The sequence below is a fragment of the Schistocerca cancellata genome, chromosome 10 (genome assembly GCF_023864275.1).
Source record: "Schistocerca cancellata isolate TAMUIC-IGC-003103 chromosome 10, iqSchCanc2.1, whole genome shotgun sequence".
NCBI lineage: Eukaryota > Metazoa > Arthropoda > Insecta > Orthoptera > Acrididae > Schistocerca > Schistocerca cancellata.
Window position 1 is genome coordinate 122,154,458 of NC_064635.1, and position 14,477 is coordinate 122,168,934.

The window sequence follows — 14,477 nt, forward strand, 5'->3', positions numbered from 1 at the left end:
CTCAGGAAAGTTTCATTTATTTTGATAGATATTTCACTACCATTCCCCTCTTAGAGAAACTCAGAGAGAGAGGAATCGAAGGCACAGGACCAATAATGACAAACAGAATAAAAAATATTGAACTGAAAGTAAATGAATAAAGGAGAACATCATCAGTACATTAGATCAGATGAGCCAGTCATTATAACTAAGTGGCAGGATAATCAAAAGATTGTTGTGGCATCCACTTCTGCTGGCATAGAGCCAAAGTGCAAAGTCCAAAGGCAAGGTAAGAAGGAATATAAATATTTAGAAATAGATTGTCTTTCTGTCATTAAGAAGTACAATATTAATATGGATGGAGTAGATATTAATGACCAACAAATTGAATGCTATCAGACATGGATCAGAACAAAAAAAATGAACCCTTAAGTGCTTACTTTACTTTATAGACCTGATTGTAGTAAATTGTTGGTTTATGTAAAGACAGCACTGCAGGGAACAGCAATTTCGAAAATAGAATGTAATGGATTTGCTGAAATTCAGGATGTCTTTGGCCGAGGCTCTATTGTCATGTTCAGATAGGAAAATGACAGTAGAACGTGAGGTACAATTAAAGTGAAGTTGTTCCACCTAAAAAGGCAAAAATTTACAAACCCCATCCAAAACCAGGGTTGGACAAGAGGTATGATGGCTATGACCACTGGCCAACAGTGGATGAAATTTATTCCCCAAGGACTTGCCAGCTTCAGTACTGCAACAGCAGTACAAAAACTAAACGTGGCAAGTGCAATCAGTACTTAAGTCTATTCAAAGAAAAAACTGTTTCAAGTCATTTCACAAAAAATGTTTGATTTTATGATGTAATTGTTAAAACATTTTTGCTGACAGCACGAGATCATATGAAATTAACCTGACCTGTATGATCATGCTTGTGCTTTTTTGGATAATTATACATGTTTGCAGTATTTTTTTCTGCAATCAATGACATCAGGACACTATAATAATGCTACTTGCAGTTCTTGCACAATGTAAAATATTTCGGGGTGTAAAGGGATATGACACACTTGACAGCTTTATAGGCATTCGTTGGTGTGCAGCTGTGAATGCTTCTTCAGTGCAGAACTTCGAGTGAATGTCTTGTTGCAAATGCCACAGCTGTGCACGCGTTCACCGGTGTGCAATCGTGAATGTTGCTTCAGCGCCCAGCTTTGCGCGAATGTCTTGTTACAAATGCCACATACGTACGGGCGCTCGCCAGTGTGCATGCGCATATGCTTCTTCAGGCTATTACTGCATCTGAATGCCTTGTTGCAAATATCACAGCTGTGTGGGCGTTCACCAGTGTGCACTCGAGAATGCCGCTTCAGCGAAGAACTTAGAGCGAAAGTCTTGTTGCAAACACCACAGATGTATGGGCGGTCGCCAGTGTGGAATCGTGTATGCTTCTTCACTTCTTCTCTGTCTCTGAATGTCTTTCTGCAAATGCAACAGCTGTATGGGCGATCACCACTGTGCAGTCGTGAATGGTGCCTCAGTGCCCAACTTTGAGCGAATGTCTTGTTGCAAATGCCACATACGTAGGGGCGCTCATCGCTGTGGATTCGCAAATGGTCCTTCAGGCTACTACTGTGTCTGAATGTCTTGTTGCAAACACTACAGCTATGCGAGCGTTCACTAGTGTGCACTTGTGAATGCCGCTTCAGTGAAGAACTTACAGCGAATGTCTTGTTGCACATACCACAGACGTGCGGACGCTCGCCAGTGTGCAATCGTGAATGTTGCTTCAACGCACTATTTTGTACAAAAGTCTTGTTGCAAACGTCACAGGTGTACGGACGTTCACCAGTGTGCACCCGGAAGTGCTTCTTCAGATCAGATTTATGCATGAATGCCTTGCTGCAAACGCTACAGTCGTATGGGTGCTCGCCTGTGTGCCACCGCGAATGCTGTTTCAGTGCCCAACTTTGCGCAAAAGTCTTGTTGCATACGCCACAGCTGTATGGGCGTTCACCACTGTGAACTCTGAAGTGTTTCTTCAAATAGGTACTTCTTCTGAACATTTTCTGACACACACTGCACGAATGCAGTGGAATGCTGGTAATCAAACCGCTGTTGTCTCCGTTAGTGTCATTGTCGTTGTCCACACCAACACCAATGGAACTGCAGAAAGCAGAGAGAATGGTATCAGAAACTATTGTAGTACCAGTGCAAGTATGTGAGTGAAAAATTATAGTAACAAATACTAGGTTCACAAACATCTCAAAAATTTCAGTGAAATATGCTATGTAGTAGGAGCACAATGAATGAAATTAACAAAATTTTTAGGTTCTTTTCAAGAGGCGGTAGTGGGAGATGAGTTCATCTGAAGCACTACTTTAGAATCCAGAACCCTGTAAATTTGTCAGAGTTAAATGTAGGCACATTTGATGATAGTGGAATTGCTACAAAGTGAAACATCATGACAATATGAACAACAATAATTACTCCTACAGATGTAAGAAAGTAACTGGAAGGGTCTATAGAACTCCAATGCATACCAAATGAACTTCTACATCAACAAATATACTCTGCAAGCCACTGACGATGTGACATATATGTAACTTCGGATACGCCTTTATTAAGCTGTTGTATGCTGTTTTCATAGCTATCCTACTACCTAAAAGTCATTGGTCATAAAAACAAATGAGCGACTTTGTTAGAATGGTTCAAATGGCTCTAAGCACTATGGGATTTAGCATCTGAGGTCATCAGTCCCATAGACTTTGAACTACTTAAACCTAACAAACCTAAGGACATCACACACATCCATGCCTGAGGCAGTATTCGAACCTGCGACCATAGCAGCAGCCCGGTTCTGGACTGAAGTACATAGAACCACTCGGTCACAGTGGCCGTGACTTTGTTAGATTATTATAAGCAATTCCACCTTGCTTCTGGAGCAGTGGTGGATAGAACCTTGACAGAGTGACGGACCATGGAATATATGTTGCACTATGGGGAACCTAAATTAATCTTACAGCGTTGGAAATAACTATTTAAATGATAGTGGGAGGTAGGTAAAGATCAAAGTAGAATGTGGTTGAAATGTGCATAAATATCCAACTTGAAAACGAAATTGAAACCTAAAGTAGCCCTGAGGTATACAAGCAACAGAACATATAAAAATATATAGTTTATTTTGATTGGTTAATATATTTATGAATTCAATATCATCAAATAATTTGATTAAGATGGGTTATTAGTTCTGAAAACAATGGTAATCAATATGGTCAAGGGACAAAGTATCTCTTTCTGATAGCACAATATTCAACAAAATCAAAACTAATCTGAAAGCATATCGTTATTTACCAACTTTAAGAATATGTCTCATAAACTAATGAAGAGCAAATAATTGAGACAATATAATTTATAAACTAACAATGATCATACACAATCTCAAGACTTTCAGTGTTCACTTCTGGATGATCAGACACTATTTTGTAATTCACAAGACCTAACCGTTACTCTGAATATGTGAGACTGATGAGTGCAGAATATATGGTCTGAACATTTTCTCAAGCTGTGCTGATAATTGATCCAGTATCCTCATGTTTTCTTTATTTCTACAGTTTTCCGAACAATTGTCAGGTTTGTAATGATTGCTTACTCTCTGAGGCAAACTGTGTTTAAATATAAACATCACATTGTGCATGAGCAGACGTTTCTTCTGGTATCCACATCAAACAGCACCCATCAGACACTTCCCACATTGACGAAGTGTAGACCCATGACCACTGAGAAAAAGTTATTCCTTTATTTTGGCTGAAAGTGTCTTATTGACTGAGCACTAGCTAACATACGAAATTTTGTACCAGAATTTTTGTCTACTGGGTTGAAATGTTGACACTGCAGTTAAATATTACAAGTTTCTTGATCTATTACAAATCTCACTCATTCAGAATCCCTCTACTTTAAACATTAATTTGAATTTGTATTTTTAATTGTAGTTTGCACAATGCCAAGTTATTACGAGCACAAGAACTGAAACAGGAAAAGCCCCTAATAATCGGGTACCTCCGCAGTATCTTGCCAGTATGCTTCCAATAAGCATAGAGTTACCACTACAAAGTCTGTCCACTTGTATGCTGTGCTCTGTGATTCGTTTCTCACAGGATAACAAATATCCACTGTCGATATCCATCAGGAGTTAATTTCTGACTATAAGGAAGGCTGCATGAGCATTGAAAAGGGGATGAGACACGAGTCCATCATTCGGACCCTGAGACAAAACGTCATAGTGTCATGTGAGAGAAAACTGACGAAAGTGCCGGAAAAAAAAAAAAAAAAACAGCAAAGGTAACTCATTCGGCAGGGAAAGTTGTGACAACCATCTTTAGAGACTGTCAGGGGGTGTTATTCGTTCATACCTGCCTTGCAACACCACCATTAATGCAGCAAGCTGCCATCAAAAGAGAACTTCCTGGAATTTTGGCTCACAAAGTTCCTCGCGTTTATGAAAATGCTCTGCCTCATGCAGCTCGAATGACCTTGGCAGGGCTCGAAAGATTCAACTGGGAAGTGTTCCTGCATCCTCCATATTCACCAGATCTCTCCCCAAGTGATTTTCACATGTTCCTCGAACCCAAAGTTCATCTTTGACGTAAGCATTTCAACACCCATGACGAATTCAGATGAATAGTGAACAGCTGGTTACAAGCACAGTAGCTGATCTGGTACAACACTTGGCTTGGAAAAACTTACGGAATTTTACCAAACACACTTGGAAAAACATGGCGACTATGTAGATAAGTAACTGAAGCATTGTACAATGCCAATAAAAGTATTTGAAGACGATGAATTGTTTCTAGTGTTTTTATAAAATAGTGAAACTAACTTACTGGACGCTCCTTGTAGGAATGATGTTTCTCTGACAGCCGAGGATGGCCTCACAAAGTTGAGTCTGACTACTGAGGCTACCTGACTTCTTTTTCTGATAGATGTACATGTGTCTCCTCAACACTTGATCGTTTACCAAGTAATAACATAGCTTTTGTTCTTGCTTTCTAGACACCCGGATACAACAAAACCTGATGAAGGGATCATATTCAACATTTGCAGATGTATTCAAGATCTGCTTTTCTTTGTGCAGAAATTATCTTTTGTATATAGGGGTCTGTAGCTAATGCAGATTTCTTGTATGATGTCATTTTCCTACATAGTCTTATGTTTTATTCTACTACAGCCACTTTCTCTGGTAATTCAGAGGTTAGCTAATTTCACCCCCTTGGTCATTATCAAGCCATCTGGTGCCAAAAACATTCCAAAAGTTACAGCATCTTCAGGACGAATCAAGAAATAAAATAACATATAGGTATATAAAAAATGTTTACACAGCTCTCAGTTACTTACATCGCTGTACAAACTTAATGCTTACAGTAGACATATTACACTCACCTGTGTGGAGGAGGAAACAAGTGATGATGCCACTAATATAAATATTAACTACATTTACCAAACTGCATTCATCCAAGTTTTTCATGACATGTGAAAGTAGGTTTTCAGATGAACACTGTTTTGGAATACATACTGGTTGACATGTAGGATAAAAATCTGTTCTAGACTTTCAGTACCTTTGGCCTCAGGTATAATAAACAAAAATAGCAGTCAAGCTCATAGTAACGGTTTGTTCGAGACACGCAGATTTTAACTACACCATGTGAGTACATTTGATAACAACTGCACTGACAGCTCTGTCCTTGACCATGGAGCGAGAGCTAGACTGAACTTACATTTACCAACAAAGAATTAACACACAACTCAAGACAAAATTTTGTGCCACAGACTAAAACGGTACAAAAAACTGCCGAAAGTGCTTCAAGAGATTACTTAAACAAACTTATTTAGAAAGGCAGCTACAAAGTATGTACTAAGTATTACATTCTATAAACTGAACGATTACTTAGACAACACAAAGTAGGGATTTGGTACAAAATGTAACACATATAAATAATAAAGACAATAATAAAACACACCATTTGACATAACCCTTTCGCACTATGTTTCTTCCTTCTTTTGCTTCCTTTTCTGGAAAAACTTTCTTCTGAAACTATGCAAAACATAATACTACACCTTATTCTCGTTCCGAACTCAAGATCTCACTCATTATAGATAGACTGTGACTCAGTTTTTCAAGATAGTGTAGTTAGAGAAATTGTGGTACACAGAATGGAAACCAGCTGTCATCACTATGGTCCTGAGCCAGCTGATGTGTGTGTAGTGTTACCTTATCAAACAATATGTATATAGTCTGTGTAGTGAATGCAGTGACTTGGAGTAGAAATGAATGAACAGTGCAGCACTACCCTTTTACATTATTGATCAGCTTCTTTGTAAAACAGTATTGTACATTAGGAACAAACCAGACGATGTAGTACACTTTCAAACAAACTGGTCTTGTGTTTGGAAGGGTGGAGGGTGTGGTCTTCATCTGGTCATCCTGACTTTTATTTTCTGTGGTTTCCAAATATTACTTCTGCCAAATGCTGCAATGATTTCTACTATAAGGTTACAGCCTATTTCCTGTCCCATCATTGTAAAAGTAGACCTGTAAGTATGTAAATGCCTATACATATAAATTTTAAGTACTTTTCTTGTTCTTAAATAGCAATATGAAGACATGTTCAATATCCTCATAACATTGATCTTGGATGGATAAAAACAACAACTACTACAGCTGCTGCTGCTACTACTATTACTGATATTAAACTATGGTCTACCTCTAGCAACAATTACATAAGCTTCTGGGAGTTATTTAATTGTAGCGATTTCAGTTATTTCTAAACACCCTTAAAAGTAATATCTATATGAATCATTTTTGTAGTGATGTGAGAATTATATTGACTCGGTACATCAGAAATCTCCTTTGTAATAGAACACTTGAAAATGGAGATCAGAAGTTCTGCTTCACATTGCTGCTCTCAGTTTCAGATTATGTATGATCCATCCTCCATGAGTCTTTGGACACCATCTTTGGCACCACTGAAAGCTGTCCGACATTTCAGCAGCCATTAAGGAGTGCATTTGCAAGTGGAGCAGTAAAGGAAATGTGGTACAAGGTACCCTCCGCCACGCACAACGCACCATACAGTGGCTTACGGAATACGTATGTAAATGTATATGCGGAAACAACTCTAGATTATGGCGCATGTCAGAGCAAACGATACCTGTCATCTAGGCCCTGAGGTTGTACTTTGATGATTCCACACAATGAGGTGACTTGAAGAGAATCTGCCCATGCAAACATACCAGCATGGATTCCAAAAACAGAAGCGATGTGGAACCTAACTCGCATCTTGAAAACCAGGGATCAAAGGCAGTCACGTAGTGGCAGTATTCCTTGATTTCCAAGAAGCATTTGACAATGCCACTTCCACACTCATTGCCTAAATTACAATCATGAGGGATATCAAGCAAAATTTATGAATAAATTGGGGATTTCTTCATAGGGAGGATGAAGCATGTTATCATAGATAGAATTGGTGACAGATAATTCATGTGACAGATAATTCATGTGTGTCCCCCGGCAAGTTACATATTTTATGAAATTGTAGATAATATGAATAATAAACTCAGACTTTACTATATGAGGTGGTTATCTATAATGAAATGATGTTTGAAAAAGGACAAATTTTCAGACTTAACTTGACAAGATTTGAAAGTGGTGCAAAGATTGGCAACTCGCTTTAAATTTTTATAAATACAAAATTTGCATTTCCCAAAACAAAAGCACATAGTATCCTACAGCTAAAATAACAATGAGTCACAAGTGGAATCGATCATCTCATATACCTAGATGTAATAGTATGTACAGGTATGATAAGGAATAATCACATACCATTTGATACAGGTAAAGAAGGTGGCAGACTCTGCTCCATTGGGAGAATACTAGGTAATGCAATCAGTCTGCAAAGAATACTGCTAACAAAATGCTTGTTTGACCCATCCTCGAAAATTGCTAATGGATGTGGGACCAGCATCTGGTAGGACTAAGGGAGCACACTGAACACACACACACACACACACACACACACACACACAGGACAGTACAAATGACCAAAGGTTTGTTTCACCCACATGAGAATGTCACAGTGACACTGAAAAAATTGTACTGGCACATGCTCGAAAATCCCAAGAAAACCTGCTTACAGATTTTCTAGAACAAGTTTTAAGTGATGAATCTATAAATGTACAACAACCCATACATATCACTTCTGTAAGAATTTCAAACAAAATTAATTTAATTACAGTGTACTGGGGGTTTTAAACAAATATTCTTCACTTGCTACATATGTGAATGGAGAGGGAAAAAGACCTAGTAAAGGGTACAATGGAATGTACTCTCTGCCATGCACTTAACACTAATTTGAAGAGGATGTATGTGGATGTAGAACTTCAGCAGACAGCCTCTTCACACAGGCTACTTTATGACCTGCAGCTACCATGACCTGCATTGCACCTACCACGAACTGCATCAATGCCAAAAATTACATTACATTGGAGAGGAATTCTCGCAGAGTGGTAGCTGTAGCAACTACCAAGCGGAAAATGCAACAATGCAGGAAATTGAGAGAGTTAGCAGGTAGCAAACTGACAACACAAAGGCTGACCACGTCATGACATTGGTGAGGGAAACTCTTGAAGTGGTCAGATGGTGGAGAAACTGTAGATGTACAATAGTGATTTGACAGGAAGAGGGGCCGACAACAATGTTTTGTTGGATGAACTGTTATGAGAAAATTAACAAGGTACTAATGATACAGTACAACTAGTTGTTACGACCCTTCACAATCCTTTATTTTTTTCCCTCCTCCGTGGTTGTGCACGAAGACATACAGTGCAGTGGTATTAACTTTACAGACAGTCCAACAAACCGCTCATGTCAGGAGTGGAATATCTCTGAATATTCCAGATGCATTTAAAAAAAAACTTTATTAATATGTTCACACAAAAAAAAGGAATAGTGGTAAGCACAGCACATTACAAGTTCGATACATGGAACTTTCAGTTCATGAGCAGACACATCTGTAAGCCATGATGCTAACCACTGTGTTGTACGAAATTCAGAACAGAGAAGAATGAATGTCAGTGATGCCGAGATACATCAGGCTATATCTGAACAAGACGAGAAAAAATGACAACTATAAATTATCAATCTCTGTTGGTCCACCATGGCCAGGGGACATCAGCTGGTAAGTAATTTCCAATGTCAATAAAATTCACCAACAGCCGTATACTTTACTCTGAAAGCAATCAGTTTTGGGATTTCATTTGACATCTTCAGGCCCCATATGCTTGTCTCCAAATAAACGAACTTGTCGTATAGTACCATACATTACTGGACAGTTGCTGTCATGTCTCTGTGGGAAGCAATTGCATAACAAATGAAATTCACAATATCTTAAAGTGTACAGCTGTTGGTTAATTTTATTGATGCTGAAGAAAGGGGGGGAAAAAACAAATTATTGTCAGTAAATACAGTACAGGAGCTAGAACGTTTTTAGTTTGCTGGGAGTTCACGATGAGATGTGAAACAAAGTGGTTGCTTTGATGTCCATGACAAGATACCAGCCAATTCTCAAATTTGGAAGTTGGATTGAGAATCCAAAATTCCACCATGAAATGATCTAGAGTCATTGTTTAGTGTAGGTTGGCACTAAATTTAGCATTATGTCACTATTTCTGTGTGTTGTATACAAACTCCAAGAAAAAAAAGATGATGAACCATAAAGGACAAATCCGAATGGGATGGAAATATGTACATGTGATTTACATGTACAGACAAACAAATGATTAAAATGTGACAAATTGGATAACTTATTCAAGAGAAAGAGCTTTAGAAAATGAGCAAATCAGTAATGGGTTGGTATCCTCCATCCCTTATGCTAGCAGTTGATTGGCTTGGGATTACATTTCATTAACACTTGTTCAATAGACCACGAAAATGACATTTCGTAATGATCTCGATATTGTCAATTTAACGTAAATTTTCTTTGCACTATAAAATTGTTACTTTCTTTTTTAACAATTACACTACTTTGTATCTAAAAATGCATCTACTGAGTAGAAGTTAATTGCTCATTGGCTATTTGCAGAACTTTTAATGCTGTTTGGTAAATAACCAAAGAATTTTGTGGCAGCATAATTCACCCCTTCTTGTGCCACAGTCAGACTTAATCCAGTATAGTGAAGATCATCCTTTCGTCTAGTATTGTAGCTATGCACTTCGACATTATTTTTGAATTGGGATGGGTTATTAATAACAAATTTCATATGTGAATATACATATTGTGAAGGTACTGTGAATATCCCGAGTTCCTTAAACAAACGTCTCCATGGTGTCTTGGGTGGGCTCCAGCTATTATTCTGATTACACATTTTGTGTAATGAAAACTTTAAAGGTGAATTACCCCAAAATCTGATCTCATATAAAAGAAGGAAATGAAAATGGGCATAGTAACCCAATTTACTGATTTGTTTATCACCAAGTCTTGCAATAACCAAAATAGCATAAGTAGCAGAACCAAAACATTTCAGCATATCTTCAATGTGTTTCTTCCAATTCAATCTCTCAGCGATGCACCTACCTAGAAATTTTGAATATTTTACTTTTAGCAACAAACTTTTGTTTGAAGTCTCTCTCTCTCTCTCTCTCTCTCTTTCTCTCATATATATATATATATATATATATATATATATATATATATATATATATATATATATTGTGTTATGCCATTTACTGTACTGAACTGTATGTATTATGTTTTTGCAAAATTTAAAATTTAGTATGAGTCCATTTGCAGAGAACCACTTAATTTTCTAAAAGACATTATTTACAATTTTCTCAGCTAATTCTTGTTTCTTTGAAGTGATTACTATTTTTTGTATCACCATCAAAAAGAACTAGGTTTGCATTTCCATGAATGTAGAGTGGCAAGTCATAAATATATATTAAGAACAATAACAGACCCAAAACTGAATATTGTGGGACATCCTTCTTGATACCTCCGCAATTAGAAGACTGCTGATTTTTGCAGACTATCTGTGCTGTCAATTTCAATGTTCTGCATTCTCCCAATTAAGTAGGAATTAAACCATTTGCACATTGTCCCACTCATACCACAATATTTGAACTTATCCAGAAGAATGTCACAACTCTCACAGTCAAAAGGCTTTGAAAGATCTCAAAAATCCCAATGGGTGATGTTACATTATTCACAGCATTTAATATTTTATTAGTGAAAGCATATATAGCATTTTCTGTCAAAAAGCCTTTCTCAAAACCAAACTGACATTTTGTTAGTACTTCATTCTTACAAATATGTGAAGCTATTCCTGAATACATTAGTTTTTCAAGAAGTTTGGATAAATCTGTGAAAAGTAAGTTTGGGTAGAAGTTGTTAGCATCACACCACACCTATCCCCTATTTTTTGCAATGGTTTAAAAATAGCATATTTCCGTCAATCTGGAAAAATTCCCTCTTTCAGTGTGCTACTACATATATGGCTGAGAATCCTACTTACCCACTGGAAAGCTTTTATTATTGTGTTGGAAATACCATCAATTCCATGCAAGCTTTTACTTTTGAGTGTATTTATTTTTTCCTAATTTCAGTAGGAGAGGTAGGCTGAATTTCAATTTTATCAAACTGCATAGGTATTGTCTCCTACATGACCAAAGTCCATTGTGTTTTCTAATGAACAGCTGAATCCTTTATTTCTACAACAGTTAAAAAATTATCATCAAAAATATCTTCTACTTCTTACTTTTTGTTAACAAACTTTTCACTGACTCTCACAGAAAAGCAGCCTTCCTGTGCTCTCGGTTGCCATGTTTCCCTTTTAACAATATTCCAATTGCTTTAATTTTATGTCATCTCTAACATAATGCACATATGTATGAATTTTTTAATAATTTTCCTTAATACACTGCAGCAGTTTTTATGATATTTGACTGTTTCTGGATCATTACTTCTTCTAGTTATAAGACACATTTCCCTCTTCTTTTTGCAAGATATTTTTTTCTCTCTAGTATGCCATGGCTTTTAGATAGTTTCTTACAATGATAACAATTTCACAGTCTACTTACAGAAAACGTTTTGAAATATACTAAAAATAGTATCATGAAATTAGTTACATTTTAAATTTGCATCAGATTCCCTGTACACCTCATTCCAGTCTAAATGTTGCAAGCTTTCCCTAAGATCTGTGACTGTTATATCATTACTCGAACACACTATTTTGGAAGACTGTATAGAGCTATTGTGTATCCTGTAACTGCACTCATGCTCGTAAATTAAGGATAATTGCAGAGTGTGGTGCCACACAACGTGGCACTACACAAAACTGGTGCTAACAGCATAGGCACATACGGAACACACGATAGAGATCTGTAAATCCATGTTATTGATGATAAGTTGAGAAAAACGTCCCGAAACACATGTGCTACAAAACGCCACTGTTTCCTGCACATGTACCCTGACATCAATATGGGATATGATCACCATGCACATGTACACTGGTCACACAATGGGTTGGCATACTCTGGATCAGGTGGTCGAGCAGCTCCTGGGGTATAGCCTCCCATTCTTGCACCAGTGCCTGTCGGAGCTCCTGAAGTGTTGTAGGGGTTTGAAGTTGTCGACCGAGAGCATCCCAGACGTGCTCAATGTGGTTTCGGTCTGGAGAACAGGCAGGCCACACAATTCACCTGATATCTTCTGTTTCAAGGTACTCCTCCACGATGGCAGCTCAGTGGGGCCATGCATTATCATCCATCAGAAGGAAGGTGGGACCCACTGCAACCCTGAAAAGGTGGACATACTGGTGCAAAATAACGTCCAGATACACCTGACCTGTTACAGTTCCTCTGTCAAAGGCATGCAGGAGTGTATGTACACCAATCATAATCCCACCCCACACCATCAAACCACGACCTCCACACAGGTCCCTTTCAAAGACATTAAGGGGTTGAAAGGTTGATATCTGGTTTCTGGTTCACACCAGATGAAAACCCAATGAGAATCACTGTTCAGGCTATACCTGGACTCGTCCGTGAATGTAAGCTGGGACCACTGTTCCAATGACCATGTACTGTGTTCTTGACACCAGGCTTTATGGGCTCTCCTGTAACCAAGGGTCAGTGGAATGCACCTTGCAGGTTTCCGGGTGAATAAACCATGTCTGTTCAGTCGTCTGTAGACTGTGTGTCTGGAGACAACTGTTCCAGTGGCTGCGGTAAGATCCCGAGCAAGGCTACCTGCAGTACTCCGTGGCTGTTTGTGGGCAGTGATGGTGAGATATTGATCTTCTTGTGGTGTTGTTCACTGTGGATATCCCGTACTATAGCGGCTGGACATGTTTCCTGACTGCTGGAATTGTTGTCATATTCTTGAGATCACACTTTGTGGCACACAGAGGGCCCGTGCTAAGACCTGCTGTGTGTGACCATCCTCCAGTCGCCCTAGTATTCTAACCGTCATAACATCATCAACATGTGTTCTTTGAGCCATTTTCAACACACAGTCACCACTAGCACGTCTGCAAACTTACTTGCTGCACCGTATTCTGACATACACCAACACATCTCTGCATATGTGGACTGCTGCCAAAGCCAGCGTGCGATGACTGCAGGTCAAATGCACTGCATTGTCATACCCCAAGGTGATATAAACCCACAAACCAGCCACCACAGCGTTTTTTCACCATGTATCAGCATTATCCTTAATTTATGAGCATGAGTGTAGCTATCGGGTTCACAACTTACACGGCCGGCAGTGCAAACATTTCTGTTCATAGCAGTATACTTCGGTTTTCACCACAGCACTCTTAGAGCGCGACAGTACATCAATGATATTCTACGTCCAGTTTTGTTGCCCTTTATGACAAGCAATCCCTCGCTTATATTGAGCAAGATAATCCCACCCATCCATGGTTGAAGTTTCTATTCCTTGTCTTCGAGCTTGCCAAATCCTACCTTGGCCAGAAAGGTCACCAGATCTCTGCTCAGTTGAGAACATTTGGAGAATTATGGGCAGAGCCTCCAGCCAGCTTGGGTTATTGATAACCTAAGGGGTAAATTGGTCATAATTAGGTACAGTACCCCTCCTCAGATGGACGTCCAATAACTGTAAGGCAAGCAAATTATTTTTTATGGGGATTTCAATGCAGATTTTCTGAAAGAGTCTGACAGAAGCACGTCCTTGAAGTATTGCTTGGTTCTTTCAATTTGAAATCATTTACTGAGTTTCCTACTTGGGTAGTACAGAAAAGAACATTGCCAGATCTCTCCCCAGAAGAGAACATTTGCAGCATTATGGGCAGCATCCTCCACCATCTCAGGGTTTTTGACGATCTAATGGGCAAATTGCAGAGAATTGGCATGTTATCCCTCAGAAGAACATCCAATAACTACCAATCAATGCCAAGCCGAATAACTGCTTGCATAAGGGCCAGAGATG

General features: G+C 38.6%; 1 protein-coding gene across 14 annotated transcripts in view; it reads right to left on the reverse strand.

Annotated features, from left to right (window-relative positions):
* LOC126106474 (zinc finger protein 501-like) overlaps window positions 1-14,477 on the reverse strand; it is a 170,987-nt gene that overhangs the window by 25,178 nt on the left and 131,332 nt on the right. For 12 of the 14 annotated variants that reach the window (XM_049912767.1, XM_049912769.1, XM_049912763.1 and 9 more), the window contains one exon: window positions 942-2,142. The exons of 1 other annotated variant lie outside the window; for it this stretch is intronic. In XM_049912767.1, the coding sequence (XP_049768724.1) occupies window positions 1,056-2,142 (1,087 nt within the window). In that variant the 3' untranslated portion in view covers window positions 942-1,055. Of the gene's footprint in view, window positions 1-941; window positions 2,143-12,641; window positions 12,824-14,477 lie in introns of those variants that run through there. One more of the 14 variants, XM_049912775.1, reaches the window with a different exon arrangement.